The 19,607-nt window shown below is 38.3% G+C and overlaps 1 protein-coding gene and 1 non-coding gene across 4 annotated transcripts in view; both read left to right on the top strand.

Moving 5' to 3' along the window:
* LOC126198543 (cytoplasmic FMR1-interacting protein) overlaps positions 1 to 19,607 on the top strand; it is a 150,989-nt gene that overhangs the window by 50,531 nt on the left and 80,851 nt on the right. For 2 of the 3 annotated variants that reach the window (XM_049934949.1, XM_049934951.1), the window contains exons 9-12: positions 7,550 to 7,680; positions 9,111 to 9,281; positions 15,765 to 15,847; positions 19,107 to 19,175. In XM_049934949.1, coding sequence (XP_049790906.1) covers positions 7,550 to 7,680; positions 9,111 to 9,281; positions 15,765 to 15,847; positions 19,107 to 19,175 — 454 coding nt within the window. The remainder of the gene's footprint in view (positions 1 to 7,549; positions 7,681 to 9,110; positions 9,282 to 15,764; positions 15,848 to 19,106; positions 19,176 to 19,607) is intronic. The other variant, XM_049934950.1, reaches the window with a different exon arrangement.
* On the top strand, positions 16,315 to 16,389 carry Trnas-cga (transfer RNA serine (anticodon CGA)). Its single transcript has one exon. It is a non-coding gene; the product is annotated as a tRNA-Ser (tRNA).

Below are 19,607 nucleotides of genomic sequence, written 5' to 3'. Positions count from 1 at the left end.
CAACATTAACGTTATGAACAGAGGCATCGTATATACTGCAGACTACACAGCTGATTGATGATGGTGTGTGGATTGAAACTGGTTGTTCAATAATGGAATTTTTATTAGCAACTGTTTGCAGTAAGGGATAACATTCTTAAAATATTTACAATCTGTGGGCCATCATATTCTTAAAACATATTCTTAAGAAGTCTTTACGATGACTGTATACAATAGAGGATCGCTCCCACCATGAACTGTTCTAGTAGATGCTCATCTATCAAGTGTGTCGTCAAGTAGGCATTTTATTTTTTTTAGCTTGATCCACAGTTCTTCAGTGATAGGTGATACAACAGCCTCTTCAACTAGTTTGCTGAACATACAAATCTTCCTACTAGTTTTAGCTTCTCTTCATGTTTATTATTACAAGTGTGTCATGGTCACTGATACCAGTTTCATGGTAATCATCTTGAAAGAGCTCGTGTGTATTTTTTGCCATTTGATGTAATACATATCTGTCATGAGCGGGCTTCTGAATTATCTATTCTAGGTAGTTTTCAGAGAGAAGGCTTTAGTAATGATTTGCAGGATATCTTATCATGTCCATCGCTTACAATACTTTAACTATCCCTATTGATTGTTGGACGTTTAAAGTCTCTTCTGGATCATGACGATATGATAGAGCTACTAATGTATTAGTGAACTCAGAGTTTCTATAAAGTTTTTAGTTACACCTGCAGGTGAGTGGTGTTTGATAGAAACATCCATTTTTAAGTTTATGGCACTCTTGATACTGTCTTACTCAATCAATCCCATGTGCAGCTTCAGTTTCTATCTTGGTGACTTTGAGTTTCATGGTTACTGTGAAAGATACACCACCTTCATATCACATTAGCCCATCCTTTCAATATACACACAAATTTTTCCCCAAGAATCTCACTGCTATCAGTTATGGATTTTAATCAGATTTCTGTACCTGGTGTTAAGTGATCTCAACTGCTTTTTATGAGTACTTCAAATTCTGGCACTTTGATGTGAATACTTCAGCAGTTAATAATTAGTATTGTAATGCTGTCACTTTTGGGAGACATTTCTTTGAATTTTACACTGATACTGCTGGGTCTCCTACAGCTGTAGTTATCTGGACTATATGGAGAGTCACTGTGTCTGATCTGTAGTGCAGTCCTGATCCATTTAGGAGCACCCTACAGCTCTCAGCCCTATGGCGCAATTCTAGAAGATGCAGGTTAGCTTGTCACAGAACCTTTGAAACCTCTGTTTTGAGCCTTGTAGTCGGTTCAGGATGAGATGGCCACAATCATTTTGGGGACAATGCTGCAGATTATGAGCTTTGTTGAAATTCCATGGGCAGGGCTGGTCTTCTCAACCTTTTCTTTCGGTTACTGGAAAGATCTTAGTATGACCTCAGAACCTAGATGGCAGGTTTTGTTCATTCCAACATGTGCCACAACCTGCAGTTGTTTGTACTGTGTTCCCTCAGTGGCTGCCAGAAAAGCCTCTTCAACATGTTGATGCGGCCCCTGAGTATGCACACTTAGGGCGTCTTGTGGCCCTTCTCATTTTATGTTCCTAATTATCATGTTCTTCTCTTGGAATAAAATTAAATGAGATTTGCAATAGCACGTCATCCTTATTTTATTTATGTCTGGATTTTGAAAAGTTGGGAGAGTTTTCCATTAACTTCAACATGAGAACTGTGTTTTCTGGAGTCTCTTTAATTGTACTCACCATCTTGTTATTTACATAAAATTCTCTAATTATTTCTCTGTTTTAAAATGTAAATAAGTTATACAGAACTGCAACCAGTCACTTTTTTGAATAATTATGTTTTATTCCATGAACCAGTTTTTGAACCTTTTCAGGTTCATCCTCAGATGGTTTCAGGAAGTTACATCATTACTGGTAGTAGCATAATGCTGGGTGCTGGCTCTATGGCAGAAAGATGGGTCACATTTTAATGTATCGCCATGACTATAGCTTATCTGTCGATATGAATGTAAATTTAGTTTTTACTTACTGCAACAGTATAGGCGGCTTTTTTCAGTTAGTGTCCATCTGTCTGTCTCCATTTTGATGTCCAGTAGTTATATAAGGACACACACTTCCACACAAACTATATTAATTTACACTTTGACAGCGAGACTTATCCAGCATCTTTGTTACAAGCAACAGTTGTAAAGCACATGCCGGATGCTGGAAAAGTCTCGCTGTCAAAGGGTAAATTAATATAGTTTGTGTGGAAATGTGTGTCCTTATATAACTACTGGACATCAAAATGGAGGCAGACAGATGGACACTAACCGAAAAAAGCTGCCTATACTGTCGCAGTAAGTAAAAACTAAATTTACATCCGTATCAACAGATAAGCTATATTCATGGCGACACATTAAAGTGTGACCCATCTTTCTGCCATAGAGCCAGCACCCAGCATTATGCTACTACCAGTAATAATGTAACTTTCTGAAACCATCTGAAGATGAACCTGAAAAGGTTCGAAAACCGGTTCATGGAATAAAACATAATTATTCAAAAAAATGACTGGTTGCAGTTCTGTATAACTTATTTACATTCAATATACAGTCACGGTTCTAAAATATCCATAATGGATAAGCATAATCTCTTTTAAAAGTTTATTTGAGAAGAAAGAAGTGAATAATTTTGGGTAAATACTGCAGAAAGTGCTGGTGTGTGGGCCAGATTCTTGGTTAGAGATTATTCTCAACTGAACCAAGAAAAGACCTGTTTTTATGTAGAGAAATTAAACATGCCATTAACCTAACATCATCTAGGAAAGCATAGATACATAATAATGTGGTAGAACTAATTAACAAGGGCTTGATTCTGGTCATGGCTATATTAAAATTTAAGGAGGCTCTATGGTTTAAAATGATAGTGGTTCAGGGGGTCAGCTCATGTTCCATTTAAAATTCTAAAGTATATTATTACCCCCAAAGGCAAACAATATCCATTATCTTACACATTAGTGTACCTCATGAAGTCATCTTGACATTGAATTGCAGTGTCAGTGTAAAGTTCTGGAATGCTTCATGTTGATCAATGTCAGAATATTCTGCAGAACAATAGGTGGATGAGTCTTGGGTGCCTGTATGTGTGACTGGAATTGTCTCCACTAAACAGCAGTATGACACCTGGTTACAGAGCCCAATTACTTTACAGAAATTCTCTCAAACTGATCTAGTGTTCCATTGATAAAGGAGTAAAGTATCAGGACTGATTAGAGTGGATTAGGTTAGATTAGAGACAGCTTGAGACATAATGTTTGTTGTTGTAGGTTTGTTTACCCCATTTTCCAGTTAGACCTAATTTGTTTTGAAGTTCTAGGTAAGTATATGCAGTAGTGTGCCATACGAAACTATTATCTACAGTGTTTCTTAGCTCCATCTTATTTTGCCTTCATCCTGTATCCACAGTGGGTCAACGTGGTTATTATCAGCTTTGGCAATGTTAATGTTAAAGGGTGGCCAAATGCCCTCCCTGTTGCCACTCCTTCACCCCCCTTCACCTGCCTCGAGATGACTGGTTGTTTGTGTTGTCCTCATCATTTCATCATCATCATGAAAGTGGCGAGATTGGGCTGAGCAAATATCCGGAATTTGTACGGGCACTGATAACCTCGCAGTTGAGTGCCCCACAAATGAAACATCATCATCATCATCATTCTTTACCCCCCTCCCCCCCCCCCCCAGATGTAAGTTGTGTATCCCAACTAGTGTTATCCATGTGATAGTGTGCAAATGTTTTCTAAATGTGAACCATGTAACTGAGTTGGGACATGGGTACCAGCCATGTATTCAGCTATTTGGATTGGGAAACTGCCTAAAAACCACATCTAGGCTGGCCAGCAAAGGGGCCCTCGTTGTGAATCCACCTGTTGGATCTGATCTCAGTCTGGTTCACTTGCCTGAATTCCAGAAGCAGCATGCTAACACAGTGGCTATCCAGGTGGTTACAATGTTTCTGGCCAAGTTAATATTCTATAACAGCCCTTTCTATGCCCCCTTAATGATGAAATGTTCAGTATGGCACAGCCTTATTTGTATGTGGTAAATAGATTCTTCTTGGTTTTCAAAATGCTACTAGAAACTTCTGGTGGAATATAATAAAAAGAAAACCAAACCGACCAGCTTGTAACAGTAACTTAACTAGTTACATGTGGCAACTCTTGACTACTATCTTCATTGTCTTGCCTGTTTTGATGCTGAGAAGCCATTTCATTTAGTAGGAGAGGGAAGAAAAAGGGTTGGAATAAATGTGATCGTAAGGAAAGTCACCCAAGACTCCAGATCAAGGGAAATACTTGGGATAAGATGTGAGGAAAATGACAGAGAAATTCTTTTAATAGAGACATTGGCAGTGGCTGAGAGGTTACTGGACATGGACAGAAAAGAATGGAACTCTACAAAGTTGGTGAACATCAAGGTAAACAAGTGAGACTACACAAGAAGATAGCAAATTAAAAACACAAAGAAAAAAATGGGGGTGGTGTATGTGGAAGCTGATCTGCAGTCAGCCATATTTTTTCCAAACAAGTATCAAGTAGGAGTCTCTCCTTTGTGTTACATGATTGATGTCGATATAGAGAAAGTGTTGTATGAAACCAAATTCTCATGAAAATGGTTACTTTCCAACATTACTGTTATGGAGAGTGCACAGTTTACAAAATTCCCACAGTCAGTTACTGTTCGCTATTCTCCACAAGATCCTGATGGAAATATGTTAGATCTAATGGCAACAAACAGACCTGTCATCTTTGAGGACGTCTGCATTGAAACTGCTGTCAGTGAACAGTAGGCTATTATAGTGATAGTGAATACCAAAGTAAAAAGGACAACTAAAACAAGCAGAAAGATTTATATGTTCAGCAAATTAGACAAAGAAGCAGTAGTGTCATATCTCGATGAGGAAGAAACTTTTAGCTCACGAGAGGAGTAAGTATAGAAGAACTATGGCTGAAGTTCAGAAGAATAGCTGACTGTCTGCTGTGTGGGTATGTACCCAGTAGAACAGTTTGTGATGAGAGATACCCTCCATAGTTTACAGTCACTGTAAAGGAACTTCTAAACAGAGACTACTGCATAATCGATATAAAACAATATGTAGGACTATAGGTAAAGAGATGGTGAATGAAACATGTTTGGCTGTCAAAGAGAACAATGCGGAAAAGCAAAAGCAAAAATGCATACCTCTGTTTTCAAATATTTCTTTACAATGGGAAAGCCAGGAGTATTGCCCCAATTTAATCCACATAGCACTGAAAAGATGAGGAAAATAGACATTAATGTCAGTGGCATTGAGAAACAACTGAAATCATTAAAATTGAACATAGCACCAGGGCCCAATGGAATTCCTATCAGATTCTGTACCCAACTTGTGGATGAGTTAGCCCATGGTTAACCACAATCTGGCAGAGATCCCTCTAACAAAAAACCATTCATAGTCATTGGAAGAAAGCACATGTCACAACTGTCTACAAGAAGAGTAATAGAAGTGATCCATAAAACTACCATCCAATATCCTTGATAGCCGTTTGTTGCGAATCATAGAACATACATACAACATATTCAGAGCTCAAACATAATGAGGTATATTGAAAAGAATAACCTCCTTGCCAACCAGCATGGATTCCGAAAACAGGGATGATGTAAAACCCAACTCACACTTTTCTCACATGAAATTGTGAAAACCATAGATGAAAGCAATGAGGTAGATGGAGTATTTTTTTTTATTTCCGCAAAGCACGTGACTCAGTATCACACGTGTGCCTATAATCAAAAGTCTTTTCATATGGGATATCAGCCAAAATTTATGACTGGACTGCTGATTTCTTGGTAGGAAACATGCAATGTATTAACTTGGATGGAGAGTCGTCAACGGGTGTATAAGTAACTTCAAGTGTATTCCAGGAAATTAGTTGGATCCTTTGCTGTTAATTTGTATATTAATGACCTTGTGAACAATATTTGTAGTAACCTCAGACTTTTCGCATATGAAGCAGTTATCTACACTGAAGAACAGTCTGAATGGAGCTGCACGAATATTCAGTCATACTTTGATAAGATTTCAATGTGTTGTAAAGACTGGCAACTTGCTTTACATGTTTAGAAATATAAAATTGTGCACTTCACAAAATGGAAAAAGAAACACAGTATCATATGATTGTAATATCAGGGAGTCTCAGAGCTGGTAAATTCTTACAAATACCTGGGTGTAACACTTAGTTGGGACATGAAGTGGAATGGTCACAATCGATCTACAAAGGAGATTGCGTACAAATCACTAGTGCGTACCATTGGAACTGGCTGTCTCTTGAAGATAGGCACTAACTACCCTGGGAAAGCCTACTTACAAAGTTTCAAGAACTGACTTTAAATGATGACTGTAGGAATGTACTATAACCCCCTACATATTGCTTCGATAGGGATCATGAGGACAAGATTAGATTAATTACAATGCACACAGAGACATTTAAACAATTATTCTTCCTGTGCTCTGTATGGTAAATGGAATGGGAAAAAACTTAATACGTGGTACAATAAGACATACCCTCTGCCATGCACTTCACAGTGGTTTGCAGAGTATAGATGTGGATGTAGATAAGGCTCTGTTTATATCTTTAGCTCTCACCGAGGGAAAATAAACATGAACCTGAAATAAAGTGTTTCATGTTAAGATTCAGCAAGACATCACATGGTGCAAGCTGCACTGTTTCCTTTGGGTGTGCGTTGTCCCACAAAGGTCTGCCTCCATAGGGCAGCGGTAACATTACCACCTACCGTGCAAGGGGGCCTAGGTTCAATTCCCGGCAGGAGACTGGGTGTTGTGTGACCTTCATCATCATTGACACGCAAGTCGCTGAAGTGGCGTCAACTAAAAAGACTTGCAATATGGCAGCCGCACCCCGAAGGGGATATCCTGGCCAATAAATGCCATACGATCATTTCATTTTTTTGTCCTACACAACCTGTTTTGTTCTTTTAAGAACTCCTGCAAGTTAATATGTCAATGGCCTTGGCAAGGTGGATACTCTGGCTCCCATCGGACCACTGAAGTTAAGGTATGCTGCACTATGTTGACAATTTTCCCTTTGAGTTGATGGCAGAGAGGACATATGGGGTGGTGTTGTAAAGTTCCTGATCACAAGTCTTTGCACCGATGTCGTGAATAAAATTCCAAACATCTCTCCAGTGTCTCGTGGAGTGAAGACATGCTACACTGTTGATGGTGATCCATTCATCTGGATGTTAAGCTCAGCAGGCCCCATGGAGCTGTTCAAGAGGAGTAGGATATGTACAGGCACCAAGTTTCATTCTCTCCCTTCCCTCATGATGTCCAACATGACACACACACACACACACACACACACACACACACACACACACACACCTCGCGGTTCAATTCTGTTTTCACCTGTAAGTATTCTGTAAACTGTAGTAAATTCCCTTTAAATAAAATCCATTTACTCTTAGTTTTTTTGAATTTGGTTTTATTGATCGAAGAAGGTCCTGAATGTGAGATATTCCATGCACAGCATAATAGTGTCTGTACGGGAGACATGCGCTGACTGGCAACGAGGAGTGGAACCTCAACAGGACCCAGCTTTAAAAGGCAAGAAAGATCCCGACAATGGCTTTGGAATAAAAGTACCAAGAAGAAATGTTGGTGAGTACCATTGTAGTTAAGTGCTTATCTTTAAAACTTTGTGAGAAACAGGATGCAACATAAATCACATTTGTCTTCTGTTTTAGACATATAACGATGATAATAATAACAATCTTATTATTCATGTTAATGAAAATTGTGACAAAAACATAAATTGAAGAGTAGGGTGCCTGAGTGGCGGGGAGGGTTGAGGGGGGGGGGGGGGGAGGTAAATGATGGAAATTTGGTCATAATTATGTTGTAGAAAGAAAATGAAGTGTAAATGTTTTCAAAATGTGCAGCCATCATATGAAGTTTGCAAATTCTTTGAATGTACTGCATTAGGATGTGCTTTAATAAGATCTCAATCACTGTAATGTGGGATTACAAAAGAAAATTTAGTGTTTCTTATATATTAAAACAAAAATTATGTTGTTCCCCAACTGCAGCTACATATAATTTTTAATTGGGCACACAGGATAATTAATGATATTTTCTCTGCTATATTACTAATTGAAACCACTAAATCAGGCAATGCTGAGGGAATTAGATTAGAAAATGAGACACTTAAAGTAGTAGGTGAGTTTTGCTGTTTGGGGAGCAAAATAAAGTAGTAAATGAGTTTTGCTATTTGGGGGAGCAAAATAAATGATGATGGTCAAAGTAGAGAGTATATAAAATGTAGACCGGCAATGGCAAGGAAAGCGTTTCTGAAGAAGAGGAATTTGTTAACATCGAGTATAGATTTAAGTGTCAGGAAATTGTTTCTGAAAGTATTTGTATGGAGTGTAGCCACGTATGGAAGTGAAACATGGACAATAAATAGTTTGGACAAGAAGAGAATAGAAGCTTTCAAAATGTGGTGCTACAGAAGAATGCCTGTCCTGCAAAGCGAGTAAGTCAGAAGTACACAGTAAATTGCATTTTAAATTGTGAGCAGGGCAGGTGTAAAGCCCAAGTGACACAAGCCACCACTGGTGTGCCAAGTTGAGAGGCACCACAACTGAAAGATTTCTGTACAGGATGTGTCACAATTCACAGCAGCTGCTTGTCGTGCCAGGTTGAGGGGGAGGTACCAAGGGTATCAAAGTGTAAAATCTGTATTCTTTACGGATCATCCTCAATAGCAAAACTTGACACAGATGAAAGTGTATTTGTGGTACTCAAACGCACTACTATTGAGTACTTTATGTTCTTATAAAATGCAGAAAAATAACTCAATTATCCAAAGGAGGGAGAAGTTCAGATAGAGATTAAGTTTAAAAAGATGATTTTTTTGTGGGGAGGGAGGAGGGTTTGTGTGTGTGTGTGTGTGTGTGTGTGTGTGTGTGTTTTGGGGAAATTGCCTCTTTGTGTAAGTAGTGACACTTGCTCATTTTTATATTACTTATTTATCTTATTTTGTGTATAAAATAATCGTATGTCTGTGAGATTTCTTCATCTTTTTTCAGGTCCTTCTTCTACACAGCTGTATATGGTTCGAACAATGCTTGAGTCACTAATTGCTGATAAATCGGGTGGTAAAAGAACGTTGAGAAAGGACATTGATGGACAGTACCTTGTTCAGATTGATCAATTTCATAAAACATCATTTTATTGGAACTATTTGCTTGGATTTAGTGGTAAGTGGTGTCCGTACTCTGAGACCTTTTGTAAACTAATTATGCCTCTTGTAATACACACTTCATTTTAAAAAGAAAGGTTAAACACTCAATACTCAGAAAGAAAAAAAAATCACAACACCAAGGCAGAGTTGTGCTACATAACCGAAAATTGGTAGACATGTTTCTACATCTGAAAGATGACGCCTATTCAGACTTCGCACCAGTTGCAAAAGAGTGGCACTAGTAGCGTCTCTATGAGTATGCAAATGCTGTAACAGTCATGGGTGTTAGTTACCTTTGAGATTGGACATGGTGAATGTATGTTAGTCAAGAATGCCTTTAAGGCAAAAAAGACGCCATTATCAGTGCGTCACTAAGTCTGAATGGAGTCGTGTAATAGGGCTGTGAGAAGCTGAATGTTCTGTCAGCAATATTGCAGAAAGACTTAGCAGGAATGTCACCAGTGTAAATGATTATTGGCAATGGTGGTGAGGAGAAGGTACGGTCAGAAGAAGACCAGGTTCCGGACGCCATGTGGCACTACTGAGAGTGAAGACCATCGTGGTTGGCGTATGACTCTGATGCATCAAACTACATCTGCAGCAGCAAATTGAGCAACAGTTGGCACCACAGTGACACAATGATCTGTTATAAATGGATTACTCCAAGCCTGACAACCAGTAGCACGCATTCCACTGACCCCAAACCACCACCATTTGCACTTTAGTGGTGTCAAGCGAGAGCTCATTGGAGTGCAGGTTGGAGGCCTGTTATGTTTTCTGATGAAAGCTGGTTCTGCCTCGGTGCCAGTGATGACCGTGTATTGTTTGGAGGAAGGTGCGTGGTAGACACACTGGACCTACACGTGGTGTTATGGGCCGGCTTGCGATTTCATATGACAGCGTGATCACACTCGTGGTTATTCCACACACCTTGACGGCAAATTTTATGTCAGTCTGGTGATTCGACCTGTTGTGCTGCCATTCGTGAACAGAATTCCAGGGGGAATGTTCCAACAAGATAATGCTCCCTCACATACTACTTTTGTAGTTCTACATCCTCTACTGAGGTTGATATGTTGCTGTGGCCTGCTTGATCACCAGGTTGTCTCCAGTAGAGCACATATTGGACATCATCAGATGACAGCTCCAGTGTCATCCACAACCAGCATTAACCGCCACTGTATTGAGCAACCATGTGCATCAGGCATGGAACTCCACCCCACAAACCGACATTGGGCACCTGTACAAAATAATGCATGCATATTTTCATGCTTGCATTCAATATTATGGTGGTTACATCATTTATTAATTTAATAGCATTTCACATTTGCAATGGCTTGTCTCGCACTTACATTAACCTGTCATCTTAGAATGTTAATCGCTTAAATATGTTAGCTAGACAAATGTATTCCCGAAATTTCGTTACTCTATGTTAATTACTTTTTGGTGTTGCAACTTTTTCTTGTCTGTGTATTTGCCTGTTATTTCAATGAACTGTAGTCTGGATTTACTCATATTTTAAAGACCAGCAATATACTTTTTCTATGTAACATGAACATGATACAAAGAAGTGGCTCCCCTATGGAGCAGATGTTTGTTATTGGCCAATTTAAAGGTATTCCAAGACAATTATGGACATTAACTGTGTGATGAAACTGATTGTGGCTGCAAGACAACTGTCTTCCAAGGTTACAACCACGTCAGATGTTTGAATTTTCCAAAATGTGAGCCAGTATATGTAGCCAGTTCAGTATGCGAGACATTGAAATGAGTTGAGTTCTCATTGCCTTTCCACACGGGAGGATGAATTTGCAGTGCAATACGCTCCATTGGACCCTGAATAAGTGGAGAAGTGTTCTCACAGAGTAAAAATCAGCCTCCACTTGGATTTAGCACCAGCATTTAAAGTTAAGAGGAGAATTATGTTGAAAAAGTCTTCAGAAAGCTGCCCACAGGTGTAAGGGAGGAAACAAGGATTCCATAACAGTTCAGATGCAATTTAAGAGATTAGTGCACTGGTTGTATGTTGTTTAACTTACCTGAATGTTTGGGTTCTACTTTTACATGCTTATTTTAATGCTAAGGGTTATTGTAAGTAGTAAATATATCTCCACAGTTATAGTACATAAAAATTATTTTCTTCTGTTGACGTACCGTATTTACTCGAGTCTAAGCCGCTTTCGAATCTAAGCCGCACCTGAAAAATGAGAATCGAAATCAAGGAAAAAATATTTTCCCGAATCTAAGCCGCACCTGAAATTTGAGACTCGAAATTCAAGGGGAGAGAAAAATTATAGGCCGCATCTCCAAATCGAAACAAAGTTGGTCCATTGTAATATGAGACACAATTTAGGTCGAATGAATGAAGATACAGCTACAGTAGTTTGGTTTGAGTCGTAAGTTAGCAGTTAAGCTTTACCAGGTAGCCATTGCTATGCGTCAGGCGGTCCGTCCGTATTTATACGGGTACCCTTCCTTTTCCACGTGCTTCGTCTGGTTTGAATTGATAGCTTATTTTTCTCTTGATCTGATAAGCGCAGTTTTCTTTGTTAAAGGTGTTTACGTTACTCTAAGCTGAAAATGCGTTACTGTACTGTGTCATGCATTGTTTGTCGCATTCTGATAGTGCATGTTTACGGCCTGTCGCCGCTCGCGGCATGGCTTGCTTTTGTGCGCGCTACTGATGGTTTCCTTTTTTTTTTTTTTTTTTTTAAAGAGGAATCGTCTCATTAGCGAAACAATGGCAAGAAACTGCTATTTGTTGTTACTTACACTGCTGCTTTCTTTGATAATTATCAACGAGAACCAAATAATAGACTGCGTATGATAGAAGATGTTCTGAACGAGAGTTTAGCGAAAATTTTTCTCCGTTTGAAAATCTTTGCAGGCGCCTCTTTAGTACATTACATTCTACACAGAAATTAGAGTCATCTTAGATTTAAAAATCTAGTCAATTGCCGTGCTTCATTTCTGACTGTATCACTATAATACGAATATAAACATGACATGATATGTATATTCTTCCGCGTTTGCTGTTGTCTCACTCTAGTTTCGTAGTTTATTAGGCAGACCGAATTTAAATGAGATAGCAGCAAACATGAAACAATACATGGCAAAATGTTTATATGCGTATTATTCTTATGGTGACGAGAATACTGCATGTGATTCACAATTTATATAAGTTCCTATTATAGCAACCATCTCTTCTCACAGATAGGAAAAAATTCAGAATGTAGAGTTGGCCATATTGACAAACATCCCAAACAGTCTTGCCAGTCGGATTTTCGTAGTACATTGAAAATAGCTCGTCTTCCACCTTTTTTTTAAATGTATTTACTGGCGCAGAGGTTTTGGCGCCAGTATTTATCTTTGTGCCTACAAAGCATGCCTGTGTAGCGCTACCCACCAACTTTTTTCAGAATTTCCGCTGGCTTTGCACTCGATTCTCAGCCACAGGTGGTTTTTTGGATTACAAAAACTGGAAAAAAAGTGCGGCTTAGATTCGAGTAAATACGGTACCTTGTGGCAGGTACTGACAGGAATCTCTTGACTACCTTGTATCCTGTGCCTCTTCCTTAGTCTACTGTTAAATTTATCCATTTTTCCTGCCATTCAGCATTCTAACCCCCCTCCTCCTCCTCCTCCCCCTCCCCCTCTTCTTCTTCTTCTTCTTCTTCACAACCTCCTCCACCTCCTTCTGTTCCTCTTCCTCTCTTCTTCGCAATCTTCCCTTCAATGCTCTTCGCACATGTCTGCCGTAGATGTTTTCTCCATTGTTACCATTTCCACCGACCATTCTTCATATTTTTTAAAGTATTTCATTATTTGTTGTTCCTTCAATGCATTTCACTTTAAGTGTCCTTCTCAGCAATAATTCAAAATTAACCAAGTGTGTTTTTTTCTTTCTGTTTGACTGACCATGGTTCATTGGCACATATAGTACACGTCAGTTTTTACAACTCTTTGTTAACTGTATTTAATTTATTTTTGCCATCAAAAAAACTTTCTCCTTTTCAAAAACTATTTTTACTCATGCGCATTCTTCTTGTTTTCTCGACACAACTTCCATTTTCCATCACCAGACTTCTTTAGGACCTAAAAAATTTTACTTGTTCAAAGTACTTTCCTTCTGATTCATTCAGCTTATTTGCTGATTCTTATCAGTTTCTTTGTTGTGCATTTATCTTCATTCCATATTCTTTCCTAACTTTTTCAACACTCTCCATCATAAATAGTAGTTCTTCCCTTATTTTGACAACAATACTTGATCCTTTGCATACTTCATTGTGTTTACCCTTTCTCCTCCTGGCATTATGCTTTCATGGGTAACCTAACACATTTCTTTATCTATAGTACATTCTAAGAGACTTTTCCATGACAGGGAAGGTGAAGAGAGAGAATCAGAGAGTTGTGACAAACTCTGGGTTCACTTGTGCCCAAGTGTAAGCACAGCCAGTTCCCGCTTCATAGTTGCTTTTTGTAGAGTATAAAATTTTCTTGTATAATTTGTTTTCCAGTAATTTATATTTTTTATAAAAATTCTAGATAGTAGAGAGATAACAAAAGAACGTTGCTTGCCAAGTAATATAGCTCGATGAAACTTGGGGCCATTCACAGAAAGAAGTGCTACAGTATAGTAACTGAAAGAAATAAGTAATGAGGCGAACAGAAATGACACTTTCATTCAAAGTGAAGTCACCGTAATTTATGTTGTTCCCCTGAACATTGCAAAAGGGAAACATCATCTTTAGTAGGATGTGTGACCACCACAGATGGCAAAGCATGCTCTGCAAAGTGCTCTCATGCTGGCCACAAGTTTGGTAAGGCATTATTTTTACATCCATCAGCACAGTTGACAACTGCCGGATGGTCGCCATTGGCGTAGAAGACTGCACACCTCAATGTGGCCAACAAATTCCTGATAGCAAACGTAAGAGTGTGCTGCTGCTTGAGGAGAGATTTGAGCACTACCTCGATAGACATGAGAACCTAAGGAACAACCAGATAGAATAAGTACATTGGTGTGAACACCATACTTGTCATTAATTGTGTCATAATGCAAGACACAACCAGTAGCGCAATCACTAAGAACAAGGGTTTATTTTTCCACATTCAAGTGAACTACAAACATAAAACAGTACAATAAGCAGTAGAACACAAACTGAGAAGAAGCAAAGGATTCACTTTCTTTACATAGAGGAAGGGTTCCAGTAGGCGGTGCGGCAGATGTCATGCTGTACACACTACTCTTGTGACCCAGCGTGGATGTCCTCTGTTGGCCGGCGTAGGCAGCTGCCATCAGCAGACTTTGTGGAGCTTAGCAGGTTGGCGGCGTGGTGTTGCAGCACGTATCCAGGTGTTGTGTACAGTGTTATAGCAATATTCTTGAAACCATTTAACAAGTCTATCATGTTAGTACAAGCCTCAAATGCTATAAATATAAACTATGTTACAGTGATATATTGGAGTTTCAGATTTACTATTATGTAAATGTGATATTTTCACATTAGTCCCAATTGAGGTATAGTTTGTCTCGTTAAATCTAACAAGTGTTTCATTGTGTAACTGTTAGGTGAAAAATTTAAGTGGATTTAATGCCCAAGTCCTTGAAAATGGAGCTGGCTTCGAAACATGTTGGGCAGCAGTTAAAAAATAAAAAATGTGTTACTGATGATGAAATATTACTAATTAGTAATCCGTAACATATAGTTCTGCTAGTTGTTGGTTCTTGGTATCATGGGCTTTTTTTGACCCATATAGGTCAAGTGCAATTTGCGGTAGTGGTTTTCATGGTTGTGTTGGTCATTTTTCGGTATAATCTGTCTTCTTTTTAGCTATATAGTTCAAGTGAAAATTGGGTATCACTGTTTTCATTTGAGCTGTTTAGATTAACTTAAACATTCGAGTCCAATTGTTGTTTTTTTGTTGTTTATTCAGTTTATTCTCAGTAATGTCATTTGTGTTATTTTTTGGTTGGTGTATGGCAGTCATTTTGTTGTCTGTCTGCGACCTAACATCTCCTCTACACAGCGAATAGCAATCTTTCCTTTTCATAATATTGTTGTTATTCCATCCTGAACTTTCCATTGTTTGGTTTTTCAGTTTTGTAAGTTTTGGAATGATAACGTTATTCTTATTGTTACTGCATATTTAGCTTACCGTAGTCCTAAAACTCCTACTTTTTGCAGTGTCCTGTTTCATTTTATTGCTGAAGTGAAATATTTCACATTGGTTATACTTTGTTTGTGGGTATATTTAGTGATGTTATGGTCACTATATTGTATGTGCTGGAAATGGGCGTATCCGCCATCTCGATGATGTCACAGGTCAAAGCAGAGGGGCAGAATCACATACTTCCATATTGCCTTTCTTCTTTTTTGTTCCATTTGTGTTCCACACTGGTCAGTCTGGGTAACATTCTGTTTGTGTGATTGTAATATGATTTTGTGAGATCCTGTTTTGGCTCACTGTTTTAACTGATGAGTCTCAATATTTTCAGCTTCTCTTCAAGAGTGCTGTGATTTGTCCCAGCTGTGGTATAGAGAATTCTATTTAGAAATGACAATGGGGAGAAGAATTCAGGTGAGAATAGTATACAGTAATATTTAATATCCAGTATGATTTCTAAGTTGTGGACTTTGTACATGCTAAAGATTCCAGTGATGATGATCAAATAGTCTAGAACATTTTTGCTTATGAAACTTCCTGGCAGATTAAAACTGTGTGCCTGACCGAGACTCGAACTCGGGACCTTTGCCTTCCGCGGGCAAGTGCTCTTGCCCGCGAAAGGCAAAGGTCCCGAGTTCGAGTCTCGGTCGGGCACACAGTTTTAATCTGCCAGGAAGTTTCATATCAGCGCACACTCCGCTGCAGAGTGAAAATCTCATTCTGGAAACATCCCCCAGGCTGTGGCTAAGCCATGTCTCTGCAATATCCTTTCTTTCAGGAGTGCTAGTTCTGCAAGGTTCGCAGGAGAGCTTCTGTAAAGTTTGGAAGGTAGGAGACGAGGTACTGGCAGAAGTAAAGCTGTGAGTACCGGGCGTGAGTCGTGCTTCGGTAGCTCAGTTGGTAGAGCAGTTGCCCGCGAAAGGCAAAGGTCCCGAGTTCGAGTCTCGGTCGGGCACACAGTTTTAATCTGCCAGGAAGTTTCATATCAGCGCACACTCCGCTGCAGAGTGAAAATCTCATTCTGGAAATTTTTGCTTATACTGAGATATTTGCAAATATGCATTTTCTTTTCACAATCTATTCTTTATAGTTATAAATTTTGCCCTTTAGGACAGTGCATATATTTTGTACTAACATTGACCTAATGAACCTCAAGTAACTGTATTTTTTATTTGTTTTGAACCATGTCTAGTTAGACTGCCAATTTGAGGCTGGGAGACTCTTTCCAGCTCATATTTGCATTCCAGTTATCTACATTACTTTGAGAACTGTATTACATTGTTGCCCTTTTCAAGTATCAACCAACATTAGGTGATGTTGATGGTCAGGTTATGGCTATGACAAATGGTACTTGGAAATTTCCCTCCTGTCTGTGCTAGTATTTGCAAGTATTTAATTACTTAATCTCATGAATTTGTTGCACATTGTATATTCCATTGATCTTTAAGTTGGCTTAACTTTTATATAAAATAGCTGTCACATAGCTGTCATCTACCTGTCACTTTCTTCTTCAGTGAAACCCATCTCAAACACTTTTTGTATGTTTCCAGTCATAAGAAAAATGGGAAGGAGCTTCATCAGTTTACCTTGTAATTAAACAAATACCTTCATGTGGTGAAAATCTTTCTTCATTTTAGTAAAGTGAATCATTTGTCTTTTTTTTAATTTGACAGATGTTTCTTGAGATTTTTTGAGCATGGTTATAAAAGATATACATTTTCCTCTCCAGCTAGAATAATGCTTCCATTTAGGCAAACAGTATTTAAATGAAGCCAGGTATTGAAGTACATAGTGTGTCCTAGCTCTGCTGTGGTTGCTTGTATGAAATTCCAAACTGCAATACTACCTTGTAGCAAGTTACGGCAATGAGATCCGTAGAAGCTTCAGCAGCAACCGTGTAAAAGGTCAACGCAGTAGTCTAAATGCGAGAAGCATTCTGGCCAGGAATGTGACATTATATGTCTCATGCTCAACGGAAATTGGTGGTGGAGCAGTGTTGCAGCATCAGATTTTGTTTGAATTGGGCATATCAGCCAGTGAATTTGTCTCATTTGACCTGAACATTTGAGAGGCAAATTCCTAGTTGTTCCTTCACGGCGATGCTCCAATCCACAAAGTGAAGATCGTGCAAGAGTTTTTCACCAGTAAATGTATTAACAGTCCTTGACCACCTGCCATATTCACCGAATTTGGCACCAGCCAACTTGCAATTGTTCCCCAAATTGAAAGGACACCATTAAGATGGAATTAAGGACATACAAGACAATTGTACTGCAGTACCTCCTGCAGTTCCAGAAAAAGGACTGCAGTGATTGTTTCAAAACATTTTTAAAATGATTTAATCTTTGTATTGGTTCAGGGGGAGACTATTTAGAATGAATACAGTGATTTTGTGAACAAAATCCATGACTTTTATTTTTTATAGTCACAGTTCTAATGGAACTGGGACACACTGTGTATTATATATAAAAATGCAGTCATCCTCCAAATTAGACACCAGTAAATATATGTCATATCAATTTCTTAATTCGGTGGTCTGTAATGGTAGGTATCCTTCCTTGTTATACTGTCTGTGTTACAAATGTGAACTGTTCTTCTGAACATTTTCTAATTCATGGTTCATGAGAATTGTAGTGTTTCCAAAAAAATATTTTGTTTCAGACAGTGGTCTATTTAATAATTTTGCATAAAGAAGTAGTGATATTGTACTGCAGTTTATATTAAGAATTTGTGTTTCAGTAATTGTTTGTACATACTTATTACACTTTGAAATACAATCTTTATAATTTCTCCATGTGATTTAATTTATTTTCAATGTTCCCATTGTATTTGAAATTGGAGTAGATCTTCTCCTTGAAACCACTGTATTAAAATGCAGTTGTAGATTCACCTTAGATGGATAGCAGTGGCACAGAAATGTATCAAGGATTGAGGCCAGCTATTTAATCCACATTAATGACACGGGCACTTAAATGTTTATATAATCATTATTGATACCGTAAGATTACTGATATTGGTCTCTTTTAGTAGAAGACTTCTTTTTTAACTGCAGTAGCCTATACACAACATTTGCACTAGTGGCAACTTGTATTAAGTCCTTTGGGCATAATACAGTCCCAGATTCTGAGAGCTGTAGGTCTTACTCGGGCGAAAGATTAATAAATTGTAAATTTCCGAAGCACTCATTGTCACTCCTTACCTCAATACTAATTGTAATTTGAATGACCATATAATGTATCCAGAACTTTTTTCTGGTTATTATGTATCTTCTGTTACGTACTGATAGCAAATCAAGGAAATACTTAGTCAGTACTTGGGTGAATTCTTTGTGGAGATATACATTGTCGGAAATTCTTATAGACTGTATGGTAGTGGATTTTGATGTAGATAGCATGAAATCTCAAGCCAATATAAGAAAGAAAACATGAAAAGTATTTCATCTAGAAGCAACGTATGCATTGGTCTTTCCATGTGTTCTCTTTCCAGTTGAAAAGTATTGAATTTTGTTTAAAAACCAATTTGCTGTACCTCATTAAATTTTGTATTCTTCTGTGAGACAAGTTTGCTACTTTGCTATCCATGTTAGAATTGCACATGTGCAGGCACATTGAAACTACTTTAGACTTAATTGTATTGTGTAATGGTGTTGGTGTCCTATTCCATTCTTGTTTAGAAATGTACCGTGAGACACCAACACAATGAAGAATGCAGTGACCTCATCACCATGGAGAAGCGCATACAGGTAGAAAAACCCTACCAAACTTGCTGAGACTAGAACATAGTCCTGTGTAGAACGTGACCTTCCTTTGCCAAACACAGTTTGAAGCAAGTTTTGATACACTACTACACTCCATGAACATAAATTGTTGCACTTTTATGAAGGCACTTAATGGCAAAACTTTATTGGATTTGGTTAATTGCACAATTTAATCACTCAAATGTGCATAACTTTTCTTTTAATTTTTTTCTGTTTTGTCTGAACTAGTTATCAGACAGCTTTAAAAACTTTAAATACTGCACAATCAGGACTGTGATCTGTCGCCAGCTGTTTACTGTGTGGTTTGTGGTTTTTCTGGCATGTTGAGGAATTATTTGCTAGGTTCTTAGTTCTTTTACAGTTTGTTGTTACTGGAATGCTGATTTCCTTCTTCCTTAATTTGAGATATGAAATAGC

The sequence above is a fragment of the Schistocerca nitens genome, chromosome 8 (assembly GCF_023898315.1).
Source record: "Schistocerca nitens isolate TAMUIC-IGC-003100 chromosome 8, iqSchNite1.1, whole genome shotgun sequence".
In the NCBI taxonomy this organism is placed as follows: domain Eukaryota; kingdom Metazoa; phylum Arthropoda; class Insecta; order Orthoptera; family Acrididae; genus Schistocerca; species Schistocerca nitens.
This window is presented reverse-complemented; position numbering and strand designations above follow the sequence as displayed.